At 45.0% G+C, this 27,329-nt stretch overlaps 1 protein-coding gene across 1 annotated transcript in view; it reads right to left on the bottom strand.

The window, feature by feature from the left end:
• Positions 1–7,802: 7,802 nt before the first annotated feature.
• Positions 7,803–27,329, bottom strand: part of TBX15 (T-box transcription factor 15) — a 138,603-nt gene continuing 119,076 nt past the window's right edge. The window contains exons 5-8 of the mRNA XM_063446065.1: positions 22,193–22,360; positions 21,816–21,880; positions 15,615–15,712; positions 7,803–12,841 (exon numbers count right to left, since the gene is read on the bottom strand). Of these exons, the coding sequence (XP_063302135.1) occupies positions 12,069–12,841; positions 15,615–15,712; positions 21,816–21,880; positions 22,193–22,360 (1,104 nt within the window). The 3' untranslated portion in view covers positions 7,803–12,068. The remainder of the gene's footprint in view (positions 12,842–15,614; positions 15,713–21,815; positions 21,881–22,192; positions 22,361–27,329) is intronic.

Here is a 27,329-nt window from a genome sequence, read left to right on the forward strand (position 1 = left end):
AAGTGCACTATATGTGTAACAAACTCCAGTTAGCAATCCCATTTAATAACCGAAAACTCCAAACCTCACTAACATGACTCTCCAAGGTTCCCATGAAAATATTCCTCTTGTGTATAAATCTAAAATGTCACCTCCATGAAAACGACCTAACAGGATGAAAAGTGGCTAACGTGCCACGTCAACACCTCACGGAGACTGCAGATTGAATAGCCAGGTCTGTGCCCCCAGCGGCCCATCCACAGGTAACAAGTCACTTTACACGGAGTAGCTGAGATCTATTGACTCAGCTTTGATCTGCGACACAATCTGGAGATTGTTATGGGGGTAAAACTCTGAGGACATTTACACTTGAAACAAAGTATGGTTCCCATCTGGATTACAGAAAGATTAGGAGGAATCTCTCTCGCTCAGCTCAACAGGAACTGGGAATCTTTGCAAACATATTGGCAATTAACGATCAGATAATACTTCCCACCTGCTGTCTAACTAATGCCCCCCCTCGTGCTACAAATCCCCCCTGCTCTCACACAGGATGCATTATTCAACGGAACCTGTCCTCTTTAAAATCCTTTTCACCAGGAATGGCAAAAATGTAGATCCTGAGTTGTAGAATGATATCTTTCCATATGCTTTGCTAGAGTAAAAATGTTTCAAATGTCTGGGTTATAATACTCCCATGTGAGGGGAGACTGGGACAAAGACCCTCCTTACACCATAACCTTATAGCTGCAGTTATAATACACTGTGTGCAGGGAGACAGGGGACCTCCTTACACCATAACCTTATAGCTGCAGTTATAATACACTGTGTGCGGGGAGACAGGGGACCTCCTTACACCATAACCTTATAGCTGCAGTTATAATACACTGTGTGCAGGGAGACAGGGGACCTCCTTACACCATAACCTTATAGCTGCAGTTATAATACACTGTGTGCGGGGAGACAGGGGATCTCCTTACACCATAACCATAGCTGCAGTTATAATACACTGTGTGCGGGGAGACAGGGGACCTCCTTACACCATAACCTTATCGCTGCAGTTATAATACACTGTGTGCAGGGAGACAGGGGACCTCCTTACACCATAACCTTATAGCTGCAGTTATAATACACTGTGTGCAGGGAGACAGGGGACCTCCTTACACCATAACCTTATAGCTGCAGTTATAATACACTGTGTGCGAGGAGACAGGGGACCTCCTTACACCATAACCTTATAGCTGCAGTTATAATACACTGTGTGCAGGGAGACAGGGGACCTCCTTACACCATAACCTTATAGCTACAGTTATAATACACTGTGTGCGGGGAGACAGGGGACCTCCTTACACCATAACCTTATAGCTGCCGTTATAATACACTGTGTGTGGGGAGCAGGGGACCTCCTTAAACCATAACCTTATAGCTGCAGTTATAATACACTGTGTGCGGAGAGACAGGGGACCTCCTTACACCATAACCTTATAGCTGCAGTTATAATACACTGTGAGCGGGGAGACAGAGGACCTCCTTACACCATAACCTTATAGCTGCAGTTATAATACACTGTGTGCGGGGAGACAGAGGACCTCCTTACACCATAACCTTATAGCTGCAGTTATAATACACTTTGTGCAGGGAGACAGGGGACCTCCTTACAACATAACGTTATAGCTGCAGTTATAACACACTGTGTGCGGAGAGACAGGGGACCTTCTTACACCATAACCTTATAGCTGCAGTTATAATATACTGTGTGCGGGGAGACAGGGCACCTTCTTACACCATAACCTTATAGCTGCAGTTATAATATACTGTGTGCGGGGAGCAGGGGACCTCCTTAAACCATAACCTTATAGCTGCAGTTATAATACACTGTGTGCGGGGAGACAGGGGACCTCCTTACACCATAACCTTATCGCTGCAGTTATAATACACTGTGTGCGGGGAGACAGTGGACCTCCTTACACCATAACCTTATAGCTGCAGTTATAATACACTGTGTGCGGGGAGACAGGGGACCTCCTTACACCATAACCTTATAACTGCAGTTATAATACACTGTGTGCGGGGAGACAGAGGACCTCCTTACACCATAACCTTATAGCTGCAGTTATAATACACTGTGTGCAGGGAGACAGGAGACCTCCTTACACCATAACCTTATAGCTGCAGTTATAATACACTGTGTGCGGGGAGACAGGGGACCTCCTTACACCATAACCTTATAGCTGCAGTTATAATACACTGTGTGCGGGGAGACAGGGGACCTCCTTACACCATAACCTTATAGCTGCAGTTATAATACACTGTGTGCGGGGAGACAGGAACCTCCTTACACCGTAACCTTATAGCTGCAGTTATAATACACCATGTGCGGGGAGACAGGGGACCACCTGACACCATAACCTTATAGCTGCAGTTATAATACACTGTGTGCGGGGAGACAGGGGACCTCCTTACAATATAACCTTATAGCTGCAGTTATAATACACTGTGTGCGGGGAGACAGGGGACCTCCTTACACCATAACCTTATCGCTGCAGTTATAATACACTGTGTGCGGGGAGACAGTGGACCTCCTTACACCATAACCTTATAGCTGCAGTTATAATACACTGTGTGCGGGGAGACAGGGGACCTCCTTACACCATAACCTTATAGCTGCAGTTATAATACACTGTGTGCGGGGAGACAGGGGACCTCCTTACACCATAACCTTATAACTGCAGTTATAATACACTGTGTGCGGGGAGACAGAGGACCTCCTTACACCATAACCTTATAGCTGCAGTTATAATACACTGTGTGCAGGGAGACAGGAGACCTCCTTACACCATAACCTTATAGCTGCAGTTATAATACACTGTGTGCGGGGAGACAGGGGACCTCCTTACACCATAACCTTATAGCTGCAGTTATAATACACTGTGTGCGGGGAGACAGGGGACCTCCTTACACCATAACCTTATAGCTGCAGTTATAATACACTGTGTGCGGGGAGACAGAGGACCTCCTTACACCATAACCTTATAGCTGCAGTTATAATACACTGTGTGCAGGGAGACAGGAGACCTCCTTACACCATAACCTTATAGCTGCAGTTATAATACACTGTGTGCGGGGAGACAGGGGACCTCCTTACACCATAACCTTATAGCTGCAGTTATAATACACTGTGTGCGGGGAGACAGGGGACCTCCTTACACCATAACCTTATAGCTGCAGTTATAATACACTGTGTGCGGGGAGACAGGAACCTCCTTACACCGTAACCTTATCGCTGCAGTTATAATACACTGTGTGCGGGGAGACAGTGGACCTCCTTACACCATAACCTTATAGCTGCAGTTATAATACACTGTGTGCAGGGAGACAGGGGACCTCCTTACACCATAACCTTATAGCTGCAGTTATAATACACTGTGTGCGGGGAGACAGGGGACCTCCTTACACCATAACCTTATAACTGCAGTTATAATACACTGTGTGCGGGGAGACAGAGGACCTCCTTACACCATAACCTTATAGCTGCAGTTATAATACACTGTGTGCAGGGAGACAGGAGACCTCCTTACACCATAACCTTATAGCTGCAGTTATAATACACTGTGTGCGGGGAGACAGGGGACCTCCTTACACCATAACCTTATAGCTGCAGTTATAATACACTGTGTGCGGGGAGACAGAGGACCTCCTTACACCATAACCTTATAGCTGCAGTTATAATACACTGTGTGCAGGGAGACAGGAGACCTCCTTACACCATAACCTTATAGCTGCAGTTATAATACACTGTGTGCGGGGAGACAGGGGACCTCCTTACACCATAACCTTATAGCTGCAGTTATAATACACTGTGTGCGGGGAGACAGGGGACCTCCTTACACCATAACCTTATAGCTGCAGTTATAATACACTGTGTGCGGGGAGACAGGAACCTCCTCACACCATAACCTTATAGCTGCAGTTATAATACACTGTGTGCGGGGAGACAGGGGATTTCCTTACACCATAACCTTATAGCTGCAGTTATAATACACTGTGTGCGGGGAGACAGGGGACCTCCTTACAATATAACCTTATAGCTGCAGTTATAATACACTGTGTGCAGGGAGACAGGGGACCTCCTTACACCATAACCTTATAGCTGCAGTTATAATACACTGTGTGCTGGGAGACAGGGGACCTCCTTACACCATAACCTTATAGCTGCAGTTATAATACACTGTGTGCCGGGAGACAGGAACCTCCTTACACCGTAACCTTATAGCTGCAGTTATAATACACCATGTGCGGGGAGACAGGGGACCTCCTTACACCATAACCTTATAGCTGCAGTTATAATACACTGTGTGCGGGGAGACAGGAACCTCCTTACACCATAACCTTATAGCTGCAGTTATAATACACCATGTGCGGGGAGCAGGGGACCTCCTTAAACCATAACCTTATAGCTGCAGTTATAATACACTGTGTGCGGGGAGACAGGGGACCTCCTTAAACCATAACCTTACAGCTGCAGTTATAATACGCTGTTCAGTTTTCACAACAAAATATAAACATTATGGAAGATTTAAAAGATCTTAACATGTATAGCTTGGAGGAAAGACAAGACGGGGGATATGATAGAAACATTTAAATACAAAGAGGTTGGTGGATTGGTGGATTACTCCCTCCACGACATGGAAGACCTGGGCTATAAAGGGCCACCGAAGCCCACTCAATCCACTGTGGGAATATCACTTCCTGTCAGCACTATGGATCGACCGATTATCGGTTTTACCGATATAATCGGCCGATATTCGGTATTTTCGGCAATATCGGTATCAGCCAATAGGGATACCGATATTGCCGATAATACCTCCCAGGACCGCCAGGCTCATTACAAGCCCGGCGGTCCTGGGGGGGCGGGCAGCAAGCGTTTACTCACCTCCCAGCAGCTCCTCCAGCTCCCCAGTGTAAATCTCGCGAGACCCGCGGCCAGCTCTGACGGCCGCGGGTCTCGCGAGATTTACACTGGGGAGCTGGAGGAACTGCTGGGTGGTGAGTAAACTCTTGCTGCCCACCCCACCCCCCCTCCCCTCGCTAAGCTAATGCCACTGGACCACCAGGGATTAACATATCCCCCCTCCCTGGCAAGGAAACAAGCAGGGAGGGGGGACAACAAAAAAGAAATAATAATTAAATATATATAAAAAAAAAAATAATATAAAAATAATTTTTTTTTTTTTTTTTTTTTAAATGCCCCCTCACACATACACTATTATTATACACATACACTACACAAACACACTGTGTATATAATTCAGTGTGTTTGTATAGTGTGTATATATAATGCAGTGTGTTTGTATAGTGTGTGTATATAATGCACACTACACAAACACACTGTATTATATACACACACACACACTATACAAACACACACTGCATTATATATACACACACACACACTATACAAACACACTGCATTATATACACACACTGCATTATATACACACACACTGCATTATATACACACACACTATACAAACACACTGCATTATATACACACACTATATACACACACTGCATTATATAGACACACACTATACAAACACACACAGTACATAAACACACACACTATACAAACACACACAGTACATAAACACACACACTATACAAACACACTGCATTATATAAACACTACACAAACACACTGCATTATATACACAGTGTGTTTGTGTAGTGTGTTTATATAATGCAGTGTGTTTGTGTAGTGTGTTTATATAATGCACACTACACACACACTCTGCATTTTATACACACACTATACAAACACACACTCTGCATTATATAAACACACTACATTCACTATACACACAACACAAATACACACACTCTGCATTCCTTATATGCACACACTACACAAACACACACACTTTGCATTTAGTATATACAGCATTCACTTTACACACACTGCATTCACTTTACGCACACTACCCACACACTACACAGACACGCTGCTTTCATTATATACACACTAGACAAATACACACTGCATCCACTACACAAACACACACTGCATCCACTACACAAACACACACTGCATCCACACCACTCACACTACACAAACACACACTGCATCCGCTACACACACTGCATCTGCTACACACACACTGCATCCGCTACACACACTGCATCCACTACACACACACTGCATCCGCTACACACACACTGCATCCGCTACACACACACTGCATCCGCTACACACACTGCATCCACTACACACACACTGCATCCGCTACACACACACTGCATCCGCTACACACACACTGCATCCGCTACACACACTGCATCCGCTACACACACACTGCATCCGCTACACACACACACTGCATCCGCTACACACACACTGCATCCGCTACACACACTGCATCCGCTACACACACACTGCATCGGCTACACACACACTGCATCCGCTACACACACACTGCATCCGCTACACACACACTGCATCCACTACACACACATACACACACATACACAGGTCCCCTGTCTAAACACACTGCATCCACTACACGTGGCATGTATATTTTGTGCATTTACCTTTAGAAATAGTTTTTTATTTTCCAAAATGGTAAATGTACAGAATATCGGCAAATTATATCGGCTATCGGCCTGAAAGTTCACAGAATATCGGTATCGGTATCGGCTCTAAAAAATCAATATCGGTCGATCCCTAGAGCACAGCCCACTCACCAGCCTATTGGCGGTCCTCCATCACAGTCTCTCTTGTCACACAGGTCAGAGAGGACTTCAAGGGGTTCACTGCACACTACAAGAGCTCACACATCACAGGTCTTGGATCTCACCCCGTCCATGCAACCCTCAGCCACCAACTAGCTGCCATGGAAGACAAAAGAAGGTGGAAACACTCGAAAATTGGAGGCCTAGCAGACAGCGTCCCTACTGCAGAACTGCCTCATTTTTTGTGCAGACTTTTTACGGCCCTCCTGCCGCTATTGTTAGACAGCATGTTCCGCCTCCCTTAGCCTTCATCAGCCGCGGATCAGCCACTAGCAACTTATTAATAAAATTTCAAAATAGCCTGGACAAGGCCGCCATCTTAAACGCAGCCAGAGGGACAATCCCATATCGGTTCATAGACATGGGCCGTGCATTTTTCTCCAACCTTTCCCGTATGACGTAGCAATGGATTGTTTTACCCCCACCAAGGCATTGGGAAACCCCTGTGGCTTTCCTGGGTCATGACCGGGAATAACCCGGTTACGCTAGTTCCCCTATTACCACCAACTCCCCCCCCCCCCCCCATTCCCCAGCTCCGCACTAATAATTTCTCACTTTACTCCAACATGTGGAGCTGCCACCCATGTGGAGTGCACCGCTTACCCTATTTTTAAGATCGTATTCACCTTTGTTTTTGTTTTTTATTAGTTATTATTATGTTGTGATTCCATTTCCTGAACCTACTGCTTCTAACAACTACACTAAGTGCCTCGGCCGGCGGTTTACTCCGTTTACTCTAACTTACTCTAACTCACTCTAACTTACTCTAACTCACTCTAATTTTTTTTAAAAACCACAGTCAGCCTTAAGATTGAAGATTAACACAGTAAAGGAGTTTAAGCATGCGTGGGATAGGCATAAGGCTATCCTAACTATAAGATAATGCCAGAGACTCGTGAAAGTATTTAGAATTAGTATTTAGTATTTATTGGGCAGACTAGATGGGCCGAACGGTTCGTATCTGCCGCCACATTCTAAGTTTCTATGATTTCTGAGACAAATGAACACAGGACTAAATAAAGGCATCAAAGAGGAAGAAGAGTGAGAATATTTATTGAGTTTCTGCCTGTGCTTGGCACTTAGAGACAGAGTACATAGAGCACAGTGTATGTTACAGATTAATCACTGCTTGCATTCTATGCACTTAAATAACAGTATCTACAACATTTCAAAACACAAATCTCATTACGTTATACTTTGCAATGTCACACAAATTCAATTTTGGATATATATATATATATTTATATATATTTATATATTTAGCATTTTTTTCAAAGAATCAGTGGTTTATCAGATTATCTGATAGAAAGCTTTAAGGCATTGTTCAGGCCAAAGGCAGTAAACACGTGGTTCGCTGGCTGATTTTTGTAAATGTCCGGTTATCTTGAAATGTTTTGAAACAGTCAGTACGAGGTTTAATACTGGTGATTTCGACGTTCCAGCAGTTCTGCACATGCTGATGGGGATAGACTTGATATATACAGGCAGGACTGCGATGGGCCGTTGGGCTCTATAAACTGAGACAAATGAACGTGAAGAAAGGACTGAATGAGAAAACCGGTGGTGTTACACAGCTGATATAAATAGTGGGTTCAGGCACGCTCCATGTGTACATTCAATCAAGGCTGGGAAAAGCTGTTGTAACTCATTGCTTTTTGACCAAGGTGGGCTAACCTGCTGCTGCTGTTATCTTCAGCTTAAACAGCAACCCAAAAGGAAGTGGTAGATCTGAATAAGCAAACCACACCATTAAGCTGTAGCCACTGACATCTCAACGTGTGCCCTGTACGTGGGATCTACGATAAAAATGCAAAGCCTTAGGTTGATGCATGTGAACATGTATCAAGGTCCCAGGGTTGTGTCTAAGAACAAACATCAATATCTTTCCTTTAAGAGAAGAACAGACAGGGAGGTCTTTGATAATGGGTATGGACATCCATAAAGGTTATGGACTCTGAAAAGTACTTGTATTGAGGTCTTTCGATCATGAGAACATACAATAAAATGTTTGGTTCATGAGGAACCAAGGTCTTTGGTTTCTGCATCAAGATTTTTGGTTTCTGAAAAACACAAACATCGAGGTCTTTGGTTCATGATTATAAACATGGATCAACACCTTTAGTTCAGGACAATACAAGGCATCACGGTCTTTGGTTCATGAGTTAAGTCACCTATCAAGTCCATATATCAAGATCTTTCATTCCTGAAAGTTTGCAAGTATTAAGTCTACGTTGCGTTATGTTTAAAGGAGATACATTATGAAATATAACACAGAGAATTGTGAGCATCCCGACCACAAGATTAATGTTAAGTAGAGAATACAAATATATAATTTACTGAGTGACTGTTCTATTTAGTTTTTTGGTGATCCAATGCATTTATTCTTGTCCGAGCTGTCATCCTGAGATAGATATCAGATGTGTAGATCGAGGAAGTAATAGGTGATGGACACAGATTGTTTAAGGCGAGAGATATTTTATCCCTAGAAACGTATTGTGTCGGATTATGTTTGTTCTTAGAATGTGTTACATGAAGAACATTCAGATTCAGTCACATTATAAATGGAGACCACAGCTGTACGGAGGTGTTTGGTCATAAAGCTCTATATATCTGGCTATGAATGTTCTGTAGTGTGGCCATGTGACAGGTGGAAGAAACCGAGTACAATTCTTTACTTTTTCCTTTGCACAGTGATGGCTCTTTACCATGACATAGCACAGACTGTATGTATAATGGGGTGTGACATAGCAAAGGGCGTATAGATAATGGGGTGTGACATAGCAAAGGCCCTATAGATAATGGGGTGTGACATAGCAAAGGGCGTATAGATAATGGGGTGTGACATAGCAAAGGCCGTATAGATAATGGGGTGTGACATAACACAGGCCGTATAGATAATGGGGTGTGACATAGCACAGGCAGTATAGATAATGGGGTGTGACATAGCACAGGCAGTATAGATAATGGGGTGTGACATAGCGCAGACCGTATAGATAATGGGAGGTGACATAGCGCAGACCGTATAGATAATGCGAGGTGACATAGCGCAGACCGTATAGATAATGGGAGGTGACATAGCGCAGACCGTATAGATAATGGGAGGTGACATAGAGCAGACCGTATAGATAATGGGAGGTGACATAGCACAGACCGTATAGATAATGGGAGGTGACATAGCACAGACCGTATAGATAATGGGAGGTGACCTAGCACAGACCGTATAGATAATGGGAGGTGACCTAGCACAGACCGTATAGATAATGGGAGGTGACATAGCGCAGACCGTATAGATAATGGGAGGTGACATAGAGCAGACCGTATAGATAATGGGAGGTGACATAGCACAGACCGTATAGATAATGGGAGGTGACATAGAGCAGACCGTATAGATAATGGGAGGTGACATAGCACAGACCGTATAGATAATGGGAGGTGACCTAGCACAGACCGTATAGATAATGGGAGGTGACATAGAGCAGACCGTATAGATAATGGGAGGTGACATAGCACAGACCGTATAGATAATGGGAGGTGACCTAGAGCAGACCGTATAGATAATGGGAGGTGACATAGCACAGACCGTATAGATAATGGGAGGTGAAATAGCTCAGACCGTATAGATAATGGGAGGTAACATAGAGCAGACCGTATAGATAATGGGAGGTGACATAGCACAGACCGTAGAGATAATGGGAGGTGACATAGTGCAGACCATATAGATAATGGGAGGTGACATAGCGCAGACCGTATAGATAATGGGAGGTGACCTAGCACAGACCGTATAGATAATGGGAGGTGACATAGAGCAGACCGTATAGATAATGGGAGGTGACATAGCGCAGACCGTATAGATAATGGGAGGTGACATAGCACAGACCGTATAGATAATGGGAGGCGACATAGCACAGACCGTAGAGATAATGGGAGGTGACATAGCACAGACCGTATAGATAATGGGAGGTGACATAGCACAGACCGTATAGATATTGGGAGGTGACATAGCGCAGTGTGACAGCATTAAGGGAGAACTTTCCTATCAGAGAATAGATGAGGAGAGTAAGGATGAATGAGACTACATTTCCTATCAAAGTAAGAATGAAGAGAAGGTGTTTCACTATAGACAATGAAGAGACGTACTTGTGATGATATTTTTCATGTTAAACCTGACCCGTTTGCTGTCCATGCAGGCTCACTATACAGTGGGAGCCATGTCAGTGTAGGACGGACCCTGATTGGTATAAAATGGTAAAAATTCTAACATTTCTTTCTCCATGTTCAATCATTTCTCCATTGCCTGGAACATTTTATATAAATGCAATCCTCTCTTTATAATCAGTTGAAACATAATTTTCCATGTAAATAATTTAATTTTGGTGATAGAAAATCTTAACTCTTCAAGTGATGAGGAGAGAGCTTCTGTTTAAGCACTGAAAGAGTTAATGCCAAATTACCAGGTGCCCCCATGCCCCTGAGGCATGTGTTTTGTACTTTTTTTCCCAACATTAAGTAGCTCCTGAACTCAGATAACTGTCCAAACATTTTCTACTCACTTTCCACTTCAGTACACTCGATGGTTTCTAAATAAATCAGAATATTTTATCTCCCTCATTTGCCAATAATGTCTAATCTTCATCCGCTGATCTCCCAGCAGCCGTTCCTACACACAAAGTCACAAGTTCATCCCAAACATAAAACTATCCAAAGTAAAAATGGCCAAATACAGCGGTGAGAAAGCACAGTCTCATTTTCCATACCACTCTTAGATGGATCATGCTTTATCTTGGAGACTATTAGATTGGGTATCATAATATTCAACATGATACAAACCACTACTGGCGGATCCCGCCCGAGCCACACACTAATGTTTCAATGTCCACCCTACATGACTAAAAGGTTGTCCATCCCAGTGAGTTGAGTTTATCAAAGTCTCCCACGTTTTAGACTGGTGCAAAAACAATACTTTAGTCCTCTTTCATCTAACTGTAGAGGAAGTATTAAGGGGAGATTTGATAAACTTTCCCATTGAGGTGGATAGTGTTGGAACCTTGAAGTATTACTCAATTTGTTAAGCTTCTTCAGGAAGGTGTTGGGTATCAGTCAAGGCCACTAAAAGGTGTAACACATAATAAGTCTATTTAACGAGTCCACGTGACTACTCGTTATAAATGGTGCACGTATTTTGCTCTGTTTGCTGTCCCGAAATGTGAGAACTGGATTTCTATCAAGAATCCTCAGGCTGATATTGTCCTTTTAAGGCACATATGGTTCAGAATGTCTTTCTTTGGCCAACCACACCTCAATTAAACCATGTGCACAGACATCTGTGAGGAGCCAGGGACAGCTCCGTACTGTCTGCTGTCACAGGGGTTTGTTGCCTGCTGATTGGCTGAAGGGCTCCCAATCATGTGCATCGTCTCCATGCCAGTGGAGAGGTACTGCCTGTCCCCAAAAGCAACATTGGATGGAGAAGAGCAGAGTAAAGTGCCTTGGGGTGCAGCGAGTTTCTCTGGGCTTGCCGCCAAGCGGGGAGAGGCTGGGAAGTTGTATCCATACAGATTATAAGGATTGTGAATAGAGAATGCGTTGTAGGAGCTCTGCTGCATGTGGCTGCTACCAAACATGTGTGACGATGAGGAGCTGGAGGAAGGGCTGCCCGTCTGCATCACATACTGAAACTGGGAACTTGGATATGACCCCAGCTGGCCACCGTACGATTCCATTTTGCTGTTGTTTTGTAGAGATGTTGAAGTGGGCATCCCAGAGATCAAGGATGAAGTCCTCTGGGGCATAAAGGTCTCGGAGGCTTGAGGGGCAGAGGAGTTTCCACTCTGCAGTCTGTTGTATCCACTATCACTCAGTCCAGGGTAGTTCTGAAGAGCTGCCATGTTGCTCCTGGCACAGGCCGGGTACTCTGAGAGATTTAAGTTGCACAGCTGGTTTTCTCTACAGCCAACATTGAAGGAGTTAGGTGCCAGGTGGAAGGTGGGTGGTGAGCATGATGGGGAGAGCAGGTGGGAGGAAGGAGACGGTGTCCCAGTGCTGGAAGTGGTGGGAGATGTCCCTGTGCTTCCACCTAGAAACAAAGACACAAAAAGGAAACGTGTGAATCTTTAAGTAAGACTGTGGACTATCTGATCCATCCTAGTTTCCACATCCCTTAACCCCAACACTGTACACCTTACTTGGGTTATTTATATTGTAAACTCCTGTACAAGCTCATCAAGGAAGCATGGATTACTAGGGGCTAATTATCTACATTCTTTCTTGCCTGTAGCATGAGGCACATGAGAGGGCCAGGTATTATGATTTAGGTCTTTCCTGTGACGACCCGTCCGTGTGGGATACGTACATGAAGTGACGGGTGGATGCTGTTGCCCTCACAGAGTTAAACACATTTGTGACATGGCGTTGTGTCTCATTTCCTATTATATCCATATAAAATCCAGCGCGTTACCCTGCTTTGCTCTCGTGCCCTCTCGTGGGGTGCCAGGCCAGACGGGCAGGTGTGGGGCATGTGATGGTGAGACGGCTGCTTATTTCACCTCCCTTGATCATGGGATAAATGAGTCCTCAATCTACAGCCAACTGACCGAGAAGGTCAGCGATCGCTTTCCACCTGCGAGGAGACTGCGCCTTACCAGGCCTCATTAACCATATCACTGCCTGAGAAACTGATCCCAATCTTACGCTATGGTTAACTAATTAAATAATCATATTAACAAACCCTCACATGCCAGCTTTACTATCCTCACAGTATGAGTGAATTCTGAAGGATAGACATTAATAGCATGGATTGCCTACCCCCACACTACTGGAACACAACTCTCACTAACCTCAGCCTCCTGGAGGCGTTTGGGAGACCATTAATGAGAGCCACTGATCAGGCAGTTTAATGACACAGACACCTTCATTCCAGCTACTCCATAACATAGAACTTCAATCAAGCAGTTTAATGAGACAGACACCCTTATCCCTACAACTAAATGAGACATACACCCTTATCCCTACAACTAAATGAGACAGACACCCTTATCCCTACAACTAAATGAGACAGACACCCTTATCCCTACAACTAAATAAGACAGACACCCTTATCCCTACAACTAAATGAGACAGACACCCTTATCCCTACAACTAAATGAGACAGACACCCTTATCCCTACAACTAAATAAGACATACACCCTTATCCCTACAACTAAATGAGACATACACCCTTATCCCTACAACTAAATAAGACAGACACCCTTATCCCTACAACTAAATGAGACAGACACCCTTATCCCTACAACTAAATGAGACAGACACCCTTATCCCTACAACTAAATAAGACATACACCCTTATCCCTACAACTAAATGAGACATACACCCTTATCCCTACAACTAAATGAGACAGACACCCTTATCCCTACAACTAAATAAGACAGACACCCTTATCCCTACAACTAAATGAGACAGACACCCTTATCCCTACAACTAAATGAGACAGACACCCTTATCCCTACAACTAAATGAGACAGACACCCTTATCCCTACAACTAAATGAGACAGACACCCTTATCCCTACAACTAAATGAGACAGACACCCTTATCCCTACAACTAAATGAGACAGACACCCTTATCCCTACAACTAAATAAGACAGACACCCTTATCCCTACAACTAAATGAGACAGACACCCTTATCCCTACAACTAAATGAGACAGACACCCTTATCCCTACAACTAAATGAGACAGACACCCTTATCCCTACAACTAAATAAGACAGACACCCTTATCTTGCTGATAGACACCCTTATCCCTACAACTAAATGAGACAGACTGTATTGGGTTGCATGCCAGGCTGCCTGCCGTGCCAATCAGGGAGGCTGGGCACCAAAGGGCAGACCATAGAAGGAGCTCCTTTTCAGAGCTTTCTGCAGGGTCCTAATGCTCTTAGCATAGAACGAGCGTGTCTAATGATTTCCTTGTGCGATTTTTGTTGGGAACAGTTCAGAACGGTGGAACGGGACCCAAGAATATAGGCTCTCTATAGCCCACTGTCTATACCACCTTCTTGCCTTCCCACCTTGTACTGCGCCTGCAAAGGGAAGCTTGATCTCCCCTCCTTCTTTTAAAATGAACCCTCCCTGCCATCAACGCCTTCCTATTACGCTCTATTTCTGGGGGGAGAGGGAGTTCACAGCAACAAATTAAATGGACAGGATCAGATTACGTGGACAAGGTCAGATTACGTAGGCACGGTCAGATTACGTGGCCAGAATCAGATTACGTGGCCAGGATCCAATTAGATTCAGATTAAATGGAAAGGATAAGATAAAAGGGACAGAATCCTACCAGTCTGACAGAATCAGATTAAATAAAGAGGATCAGATTAAAATAGACAGTATCATACTAAATGCACAGTATCATACTTAACAGACTGAGTCAGATTACATGGGCAGGATCAGATTAAATAAACAGGATCAGATTAAAGGGACAGCTCTAGATAAAATAAATGGTGTCATATTAAATGAAGGAAATATTTTCATTGGTTAAATTCATAGATATACAATCAGTATGTGACTGAGTGGAGGAAAAATCTAGCTGGCATTTTCAGATGTGGCTAATCATGTGCTGTTTATTGGTGATCAATATTCCAGTTATGTAAACCCTTTGCTGCTCCAAAAGACAAATAAATCCACTTTTCACCACCTCTTCGTCTTTTTATTCTGTCTGTATTTTTTTTTTCATCCTTAACTGAAAGCATGGTTTTATGGCCTCAGCTGGCCGACAGATGGAAAAAAAATATAGAAAATGTAAAAAAAAAAAATCCAGACCATTGTAATCCCTGTATCTGGAGCTCACCTTGCTGCTTCTGCATGGTCGTAAAATCTTCAAAGGTAAGAGTGCGGACGGGTGGCCTCCAGAAAGCGTACGTCTCCATGATGGCCTCCAGACCCGTGCTGGAAATGAGAGAATGATGAGACAAATGGGAAGCAGACACCATGTACACAGCACTCAATAAACGTCTCAAGCAGGTATTCTCCTGACAGCCCGTGAATAAGGTCTGGTGGTTCACTATGTAGACCATAAATTTCACTAGCACTCTGGGTTCATAGACTCTGTCTATCGCAGGAAAGCTGCACCCCCTGGAAACCCTATTCCTTCTAATGCCACATTATCCAAAAATCTTGCTATTTCACGCCTCCAAGAAAACCTCTTATTCTATTCCTATAGGAAAGCCTCTCTAGCATACTTGCTGGATGTAGCGGAATGAACCTTGGACTGTTACCCTTATTCCTACTATGGGCTGTCCGTATCTTGCCCCCCCCCCCCGTTATTTCCTATGTTTGTGCTCATAGTCCCTGGATCATCTTGTTCTTTTCCCTGTTCGTCTGGCCGTTCGGTAAAACAGCAGCTACCTCGCATATTAAAAGCGGATTGTTCGACCACCAAACAAATTACCGAACGCCAGAGCACCCATATGTGGAGTGGACTGCTTGTTATCCCCAGTAACCTCTGTTCACACCACCACCAACTGCTATAATCTGAACATTCCAAGTGGTCGGCTGGGTGGCCGCCATTCGTATGTGCGAACACGTGGCGGCGGCAATCTTTAGCCACAAGTCATCGAGTGCATTGAACTAAAATCGGACACTCGATGGCACGAACACCACTGGGACTTCCACCCTCAGTTATGTTCGTAGGGATTCAGACTAACAGAGTGGCGTTCGGGGGAGAAAACTCCCAAACAAGATACACAAAAGAATGCCTGCATGCCTTGTCTTTCACCTATTTGATACTCCCGAAAGAGACACCGACCGCACAGCCTAATTTCATGGAACCTTTTTGGGCAGGCACCTCGTGTGCGGTCAGTCTAAAATTATACCCCGGTGGCATTTCAGCTGCGTTTGTGGGTTCTGAATGCTTTTTGGATATATTGGGCACTCAGACACAGGCTATCTGGGGATATAGGACTTAAGGGGGTATCTTGTGGTGAACTGTATGTTTTGGGGGGCTGTGTGTGGCTCCATTAAAATCAGTTATACCCCCAGAGCTGAGTGTCGTCCAGTTGCTGGGGAGGAGGTGGGAGAATCCTGGAGTAATTTTACAGTGTTTGGCTGTTCCCTTGGAGTATTCTACTTGTTCATGAGTGTATGTTGGATAAACCAGCAGAGGAGAATTCCTGCTACACTGGAAAACCTCTCTATTACATTCATGCCGGAAAGCCACGCTATTCAACACCAGCCAGAAAACCATGCAGTTCCATGGTTTCGAAGCAGCACTTCGAATAACCGAACAACCGCACAAACCAGAGACTACCCTGAAGCTTGTTAACACCTATTAACAACTTGGAATGTTTCTCACCGCAGTGTTCTAATTGTTCGTCTGGGTGGCCACAATTCCTATGGACAACCACGAGGTGGCTGCCATCTTGTTCGCATGAATGCAGGCAGCAGTGTTTGGGCATGAATCTCATGGAACTAAAATCGGACACAGAAACTCCCGAACACCGCTGGACTTCCATCATCGCCTGTGTTAGTTTTCTATACAACTTAGAAGGGCACTGTTCAGTGGGATCATTCATCTGGATGAAGGGAACAAGCTCCAGGGTAAGACTATTGACTCTGTTCGGTAGTTTGTTCGTTTTTTAAACTACCGAACTAGACTGACCGCAAGCCCTGATTCTCTGGAACTGTTTGGGCATGGGACCATGCCTGCGGTCGGTCATATAAATGACTTCCAGGAAATTCCTGAACCCCTGAACTGATCTGGGTGATTTTTGAATATGTTGGTCACCCAGATCAGGGCTATCATGTAACAATTGTGGTATTTTATGTATTTTTAGGGTACTTTTGGGGTGTTTTAAAAAAAAGCATGTTTTTTCTGTGCTTGGAGGTAATTGGATTAGCATTAGTACAGTTACTGATCCAATTATCTCCCAAGCAGAGGGGAGGGATTGTATGTTTGTGTAGGAGTGTCATGCCTTGTAACCTTATTGTTATTGGTCTGTGACATTGTAAATCAGTCTACCATCAGGTCCATGTGGGCGTACCCCTTGCATGGGGATTGTCATATAAGGCCAAGCGTGGCTCCCATTAAACTGAGATTCGTTTTACCCTTCATGAAGTCTATGCTCATGTTTGGGGGATTGCTATACTCACTATACTCCCTTGGATCACAACACTTGGTCTTATAAGAGCAGCCTGCTTCACTCTCTGGACTGGGAGAGGTCTACCCACTGGAAGCTGGATTTTGGTCTTGGGTCCAGGGTTGGTGGAGGACAGCAAGACCCCAACCAAGCTGCGGCGGTTTGTGGGGTTTACGGTGGTTATGGTGTTCCAGTGCAGTGCTTATGGTGCTCGCAAGTTCTAGGAAGCAGCGATTGATGGAGGTACCCGAGTATTGATGTCTTAAATTTTAAATTCACCTTATTCCTGATAATAATTAAGTGACTAAGAGTGAATACTGATAATCTAACAACATATGTCTGTTCTTAAACCCATGAGGGAATATATGCATGTATGAGACTTTGTTTTCATGCTTTGTACGTGCCCCCTGCAAGCCCCAAACACACATTCTGACTCTGCCTCAATGCACGCCACCACAACGCCGCATACATAGTTATTGGGCATTCTGTATGTTTAGATCAGACAGACGGCAGCCATTCATTGTGTATGTTCGTGTCACATGGCTCCCTAGATATAGTGTGGACGACTGAAACACAAACCAGCCCAAACAAAGTAGGGTATTTTCCATGTGCCCTGCGCACTGTGACGGTTATTTATTCTGCCTTTGCACTCCTGTTATACATCTCTACTTCAGTTTGAAGGACACAAAATAGAGCTGTTCCCAGTGATATACCATATCAGAGGGAGAACTTGGCTTCAGCTCCAACCTGTTACAGCGGTATCCATCATGGGATTCTGGGTAAAGTATGTATTGTTTATCCCTCTTGCATGCTTTAATTGCTGTGAGCAATGCTGGTTTTCCCTATCCGCACGTGTACCCAGAGCAGCGTGGGGGAGCCATTCATGTCAATGTCAGTGCTGGATCTCTCCAGAAGCCACATATTAGTTTAGCTTTGATCTCAGGCAAAAGGAAAGCCAATACAAACCCATGGGTCCCATAATATATATAAAAAATCTATTTAATAATCGATTGTAAGTAACTGCAATGTGTGCGCAGAATAATTCAAATGCAACGAGAATGTTTGTACTTAGTGCCTGCATTGCTGCTAGAACACAGAAACAGTTCATGTCATTATTAAACAGGAGCTGAAACGGACAGTCTATATTACGCCTGGTTAATCTCCGTGTTGGAAGCAGCTGATTGGAGCTGACAAGGGAAGCATTTTTCACTCGGTAATTTGTCTCACTTTAAAAGATTCTTTCAGTTGTGTTTTTGTGAACTTGGCATTTTCCGGAGAACATGTTAAATGATGTCCCAGTGCTGAGCAGATTAAACCTCATTATAGATAACTGATGTCCACACTGCATCCCGCGCATGGGCAGACGAAGAGAAATGTGTTTGTGCCGGGAAACCAGCAGATTAAAGGTGGAATCTTGAAATGGGATTTTTGTAAAATATTCAACATTTATTTTATCTGCCAACAGCTGTTCATAGCATCTAGAGCTTCCAGGCTCTGTGGAGCACTCTCACATCTTAACTGTGACTTAAAGAAAAACAAAAGAATTTACCGTCAACTTTACAGAACAAACCCAACCTAGCTAACCACGCTCAGCAGAACCTTTTCAAGTAATCTTGTAGTGCCAAACTGTTTTATTGATTGCTGAGGAGCAGTACTCCGATCCCTCATGTTTTTGAAGAGCGGGACTCAGTTCCCCTGTGTTGTTGCGGAGCAGGACTCAGTTCCCCTGTGTTGTTGCGGAGCAGGACTCAGTTCCCCTGTGTTGTTGCGGAGCAGGACTCGGTTCCCCCGTGTTGTTGCGGAGCAGGACTCGGTTCTCCTGTGTTGTTGCGGAGCAGGACTCAGTTCCCTCATGTTGTTGCGGAGCAGGACTCAGTTCCCTCATGTTGTTGCGGAGCAGGACTCAGTTCCCTCATGTTGTTGCGGAGCAGGACTCAGTTCCCTCATGTTGTTGCGGAGCAGGACTCAGTTCCCCCATGTTGTTGCGGAGCAGGACTCAGTTCCCTCATGTTGTTGCGGAGCAGGACTCAGTTCCCTCATGTTGTTGCGGAGCAGGACTCGGTTCCCACATGTTGTTGCGGAGCAGGACTCGGTTCCCTCATGTTGTTGCGGAGCAGGACTCGGTTCCCTCGTGTTGTTGCGGAGCAGGACTCGGTTCCCTCGTGTTGTTGCGGAGCAGGACTCGGTTCCCCCATGTTGTTGCTGAGCAGGACTCGGTTCCCCCATGTTGTTGCAGAGCAGGACTCAGTTCCCCCATGTTGTTGCGGAGCAGGACTCAGTTCCCCCATGTTGTTGGGGAGCAGGACTCAGTTCCCCCATGTTGTTGTGGAGCAGGACTCGGTTCCCCCATGTTGTTGCTGAGCAGGACTCAGTTCCCTCATGTTGTTGTGGAGCAGGACTCAGTTCCTCCATTTTGTTGGGGAGCAGGACTCAGTTCCCTCATGTTTTTGCAGAGCAGAATGTGCTCAACCAGGTCTTGCTGGGCAGCACATTTCCAAACATTCTTTTCCAGTCTATTTTGCTGGGCCAAGCATTGTCAAAAATCTTGTAGAATACATTTATTGTGAATATTTCAAAATAGAACCTCTTCAGCAGGTCTATAAAAACACAGTGCTTTCACACAATCTTAAATAGCAGCACCTTTTACTCCAGTCTTGCGGGGCTGTATGCTTTAGACTGATTTGCAGAGCAGTGCAATTTTGATCACAATTGGACCATTTTGCAGAGCATTGTTGGTCAGTCTTGCAGAGCGCAGTGTGCGACTGCTCATATTTCAGAACTTTATTATCTTCTTTGTAGAGCAGAACTTTATTGTGCTTTTTAGAAGAGCACTTTATTACCCACCGAGCAGAGCAGGGCTTTATACTTTACTATGTGAGTATTTATAGACCCGGCAGCCTTTCTAGTGGAGCCGGCAGATACACTGAAAGGTTATTTTAGGAGTGCTGCAGGCAATTATAGACGGTTTTTATAGACTGACTTTCTGCTCCATGTACTCTGCTTCCTATCTCATAGGAGACAGCAAAATTGAATTTGACATATTCCGTTTAACCCTTTCTTCTAGTCCTCGTAATAATTCAAGTGAAACAAAACAGACCACGGGTGTTTTAAAAAGCGTCTGGCCATTCGTACGTCTCTACTTATTAATAATCGCAAGCGTTACAGTGCGCACAATGGATTGCTTTGGTTTTCCAAAGTGAATCTTACTCATTCATAAAGTACATTTCATTCTCTTCATCAAGGAAGCAAAAATCACTGCTACGAAAAGTATGCATTGAATTCTACTTAAACAACATTAGAAAATGATGCACAAAGTAACAAATGCTTCATTCAACAGCCAAGTGTGGATATAATGTGTGTCATGTGACACAGTGTGTCTGATTGGTTAGTACCCTGGGTGTCATGTGACCGATGTGTCTGATTGGTTAGTACCCTGGGTGTCATGTGACATAGTGTGTCTGATTGGTTAGTACCCTGGGTGTCATGTGACACAGTGTATCTGATTGGTTAGTTAGTGACTTGGGTGTCATGTGATAGTGTTTCTGATAAAGATGCAGTAACCCATTTTGCCTATCAGGGATAGGAAGGCCAGAGGTTCAGGAAAAAAAAAAGACACCCATCATATGTGGGAGTGAGGTTGATACCCATCCTGACATCATTCATACCTCTACCAATGTCAGTCAGCAGTTACCTCCTGCTTCACAAGAAACTAGCAGAGTCCATGATGATCATTCAGTCACCATCACTACCTATAGTTAACCACAACTTTCACTCTTAGTCATACCATCCATTCTATTCTTTAGATTAATATAACGTATTTACATCTCACATCACATTCCTATTATGTTCCACATTTAAGGAAATTATGCCCCAAAAGAGGCAAATTTGAAGTAGCAGAGGGCTTTAGATCTTACCGGTTTCGTCCAGAGTCCCGAAATCCTTTGGCGAATGGATTTCTGTCAATTTTTAACCTCGTAATCTAGGCAAAAAATTTGCAGAATTATTCAGAAGCTTTCTGGATACTGGATAACAATATACGTAGGGGACTTGGGAATAGAAAACTGTGAGACTGAATGAGTGTGTTCAGTACTCCAGAAATTATGGGTAACTGACAAGGAAATAGAACATTCTAGAGCAAAATATCTAAAAAAAAGAATTCATGAAAAGAGATAAAGCTATGTTTCTAGATTGACAATGTTGGCACAAGATTTAAAATCACCTTTTCAAATCAACACCAATTCACACCTGATTTGGGAAGTCCCAAAGCATTTCATTTGGATCCATGGCTTACCTGCTGGTTCTGGTACGCCGTCACAGTTGTGAAGACAGTCTCAGGGAAGTTGAAAGTTTTCACTCCGTCACCGGATGGGATTGGCTTTGTGGGTGATAACTCGCTGCTGAAATCCTTACGGATTACGTGGACCCGTGGCTGATATTTGTGCATTGAGTGCAGGATTATCTGTAAAAACCAAATGTGAAACTAACATTAACTCAAAGAAACGTTCTGAAAATTTTGCAAACTAAAAACCAAAACAAAAGCAAAAAAAGAGCTAGACCTTTTGTTAACCCCCTTAAGGACGCATGACGGACCCAGTCCGTCGTGCTGGGGAAGCTCTTAAGGACCAGTCCGGTAGTAAATACATAAAATAGCACTCACAACTATTTTTTACCTGGCATTTTTCTTATTCTGTTCTCCAAGATATCCTAGGTGGGGATTATACCACCAACACTGACCTCAAAGAGCGGTTAGTCCGCTCTATACTTGTGAGTACTATTTTATTTATTCACTACTGATATTTTAATACAGTGAGCACTATCAGTTGTTTTTATTTCCCCCTTTCCTGAGTATTGAACTTTCTCCTGATGGATAAGAACTTACTGCATATACCACAAGCAGGGATCATACCGCTCGCTGTATGCCCCTCACGCCAGAGCTGGTTTTAGCTCTCATAAATGTGAGTTTAATACTACCTTTTTCGTATTAGTGTTTACTTCGGATTATACGGTGAGCACTATTAGTTGTCGTTTTTTACTTTCCCCCTTTCCCGAGTGTAGGACATTCCCTTGACGGAAAATAACTTACTGCATATCCCACAAGCAGGGATCATACCGCTGTATGCCCCTCACGCCAGAGCTGGTTATAGCTCTCATAAATGTGAGTTTACTACTATCTTTCCCATATTAGTGTATATATTTGTGGCGAAACCAGCTTCGCCACTGTGAACTGGAGAGGCCTGGCTGCTAGCCTCCTGCCCTGCGACTACGGCCCATGGACATATTGCTCTATAAACACTATATTTGGGCATGTAATAATTTATATTGCTGCTACTGGCCCTTTAAAATCAGCGATGGACATATTGGGACTTTTGGGACTAATGTCCCTTTAAGACTTTGTAACATATCACAGTAATACTGTCTTAAATATTATGTAGGTATTTATGTGTTCAGTTAAACTGGGGATATGTAGAAATGTGTGTTTTATGTGTTAAATGTATCAGTATGTAATTTTATGTCTTTTACTGTCTTTTTGCAACCATGTGGTTAATGGAGTCTGACTCTAGTCCTAGATAATTGGATTACTTCTCCAATTAACTCCAGGGCAGAAGGGAGGAAGCCGGGATGCATTGTGGGGGATGTTTTACTTCTGTTTGGGCCAGATTGTGCCATGCTGCAATCCAGGGCCCAAAATATACTTTTAGTAACTTTTAAACCCCTGGTCGGATTCATGCCATTTTTTAATATGTTGTTCCCCTGAATGGATTGATTGTGGATATGTATTTTTATGTGAATGTGATGTATGGTTTTAAAGTTATGAAAGTTGTGTAAAAGTATATTTTACTCTGTATGCATAATGGGATTATGTTTCACACTAAGGGGAGGGGATGTGTGGGAGGTAACATCTATGTTATTGGTTCTTTTATGCCTCCCCTTGGGTGTGGCCTGTATGTGTGAGTTGGAAATAAAAGCCAGACTGGGTGTCCCAGTCTAGAGTTCTTGCTTAACCCTCAAAGCGATGTGTCGTCTCGGTCTTTGGGGGAATGGGATTATATGCTGACTGCCAAGAGTGTAAGCCGAGGTCTGCTTTTCTTGTTCAGCTGTTCCAGTGTTCGTGTGGTTCCAGTCGGGAGAATGGTGTTTGCAGTAGCTGCCTGTGCATCTGGAAAGGGGATTATCGCCTAAACTGGGTTTTATCCTCTTGTAAGTGAAACGGTCCGTTACAATTGGTGGCAAGCGGCGGGATCGTTCCTACAACCAGAGGGACAGCTACAGACAACACCATTTCTGGATTACAAATTGAGGGCAACGCTAGTATCCGTACAGCGACCCTAGCTACAAAGGAAATAAGAAAATGGAAGGAGACAGAGTCGCAGCTGCTGCAGCACCTCCGAGGGAGGAGGAGGAATCCGAGTTTATCAGGGAATATAGGAGAAGGATGGCTTTTTTCTCACCAGCCCAAGCGGAGCATATGGTAGGCCGGATCTACGACGAGGTACATGAACACCTCATGCTGCTAATGACGCAGAGGACCCAACAAGCTGGGTCCTGTGAGGAACCACAACAGGCAGGTGGAGATGGGACCGAGTTCTCTCCACCGGGCCCAACGGGATGGTGGGCAGCAGGCCCAGATCCCCAGCGGCAGTGTGTACCCCAGGGAGATGAAGGTGTCGTCCTTCCTCCCCAGCGGCAGGCTGAGTTACAGGGGGCAGAGGTTGTTGTTCCTGCCCCCCAGCAGCAAAGTGATATGCCAAGAAGGCAGTGTGAAGTGAAGGGAGAGGAGAGCAGCGTCCTCCCTCCCCAGCGGCAGTGTGTGTCCCAGGGAGCAGAAGGTGCAGTCCTTCCTCCCCAGCGGCAGTGTGTGTCTCCGGGAGCTGATGGTGTCGTCCATCCTCCCCAGCGGCAGGCTGAGTTACAGGGGGCAGAGGTTGTTGTTCCTGCCCCCCAGCAGCAAAGTGATGTGCCAGGAAGGCAGTGTGAAGTGAAGGGAGAGGAGAGCAGCGTCCTCCCTCCCCAGCGGCAGTGTGTACCCCAGGGAGATGAAGGTGTCGTCCTTCCTCCCCAGCGGCAGTGTGTACCTCAGGGAGCAGAAGGTGCAGTCCTTCCTCCTCAGCGGCAGTGTGTACCCCAGGGAGATGAAGGTGTCGTCCTTCCTCCCCAGCGGCAGTGTGTACCTCAGGGAGCAGAAGGTGCAGTCCTTCCTCCTCAGCGGCAGTGTGTACCCCAGGGAGATGAAGGTGTCGTCCTTCCTCCCCAGCGGCAGGCTGAGTTACAGGGGGCAGAGGTAGTTGTTCCTGCCCCCCAGCAGCAAAGTGATATGCCAGAAAGGCAGTGTGAAGTAAAGGGAGAGGAGAGCAGTGTCCTCCCTCCCCAGCGGCAGGGTGTGTCTCAGGGAGCTGATGGTGTCGTCCTTCCTCCCCAGCGGCAGTGTGTACCCCAGGGAGCAGAAGGTGCCATCCTTTCTCCCCAGCGGCAGTTTGCCATCCAGAGAGAGGAACTTGTTACACCCTCTCTCCCACGGCAACCTAACCCACCAAGGGGAGATGTTAAGCCCCACAACTGTGCAGATGGGACCGTAGTCTCTGCACTTACAGCACAAGGGATAGGGACGGTCGGTCCTGTTCCCCAGCCTCAGTGTGATGGATCCAAAGGGGAGACAGTCGGTCTCCCCCTCCGGCAGTCGAGCTGTGCACCTAAAGGGGAGACAGTCAGTCTCCAGCAACCAGGCGCCCACCAGACTACTCCCGTGGTAGTGCTGGCAACCGGACAGAGTACCGCTGGTCTCTGGCCCCTCAGCAACCCACCAAGGCAGCCTACCAGTCTCCCACCCAGCAGTGGTGAAACACCAGAACCTCGACAAAATTCTTCCTCACCCAGATGTAGTAACCGGTTAGTGTGGGTGGGCTGCTCTGTTATTTCTGTTTTGTGGGTGGGTTGCTGGACTAACCAGGGCACTGACCGGCAGAAAGTCAGGTACCCTGTTAGTCTAATTGGCAAAGGGGAGAAATGTGGCGAAACCAGCTTCGCCACTGTGAACTGGAGAGGCCTGGCTGCTAGCCTCCTGCCCTGCGACTACGGCCCATGGACATATTGCTCTATAAACACTATATTTGGGCATGTAATAATTTATATTGCTGCTACTGGCCCTTTAAAATCAGCGATGGACATATTGGGACTTTTGGGACTAATGTCCCTTTAAGACTTTGTAACATATCACAGTAATACTGTCTTAAATATTATGTAGGTATTTATGTGTTCAGTTAAACTGGGGATATGTAGAAATGTGTGTTTTATGTGTTAAATGTATCAGTATGTAATTTTATGTCTTTTACTGTCTTTTTGCAACCATGTGGTTAATGGAGTCTGACTCTAGTCCTAGATAATTGGATTACTTCTCCAATTAACTCCAGGGCAGAAGGGAGGAAGCCGGGATGCATTGTGGGGGATGTTTTACTTCTGTTTGGGCCAGATTGTGCCATGCTGCAATCCAGGGCCCAAAATATACTTTTAGTAACTTTTAAACCCCTGGTCGGATTCATGCCATTTTTTAATATGTTGTTCCCCTGAATGGATTGATTGTGGATATGTATTTTTATGTGAATGTGATGTATGGTTTTAAAGTTATGAAAGTTGTGTAAAAGTATATTTTACTCTGTATGCATAATGGGATTATGTGTCACACTAAGGGGAGGGGATGTGTGGGAGGTAACATCTATGTTATTGGTTCTTTTATGCCTCCCCTTGGGTGTGGCCTGTATGTGTGAGTTGGAAATAAAAGCCAGACTGGGTGTCCCAGTCTAGAGTTCTTGCTTAACCCTCAAAGCGATGTGTCGTCTCGGTCTTTGGGGGAATGGGATTATATGCTGACTGCCAAGAGTGTAAGCCGAGGTCTGCTTTTCTTGTTCAGCTGTTCCAGTGTTCGTGTGGTTCCAGTCGGGAGAATGGTGTTTGCAGTAGCTGCCTGTGCATCTGGAAAGGGGATTATCGCCTAAACTGGGTTTTATCCTCTTGTAAGTGAAACGGTCCGTTACAATTGGTGGCAAGCGGCGGGATCGTTCCTACAACCAGAGGGACAGCTACAGACAACACCATTTCTGGATTACAAATTGAGGGCAACGCTAGTATCCGTACAGCGACCCTAGCTACAAAGGAAATAAGAAAATGGAAGGAGACAGAGTCGCAGCTGCTGCAGCACCTCCGAGGGAGGAGGAGGAATCCGAGTTTATCAGGGAATATAGGAGAAGGATGGCTTTTTTCTCACCAGCCCAAGCGGAGCATATGGTAGGCCGGATCTACGACGAGGTACATGAACACCTCATGCTGCTAATGACGCAGAGGCCCCAACAAGCTGGGTCCTGTGAGGAACCACAACAGGCAGGTGGAGATGGGACCGAGTTCTCTCCACCGGGCCCAACGGGATGGTGGGCAGCAGG

Source organism: Pelobates fuscus, chromosome 1, assembly GCF_036172605.1.
Source record: "Pelobates fuscus isolate aPelFus1 chromosome 1, aPelFus1.pri, whole genome shotgun sequence".
NCBI lineage: Eukaryota > Metazoa > Chordata > Amphibia > Anura > Pelobatidae > Pelobates > Pelobates fuscus.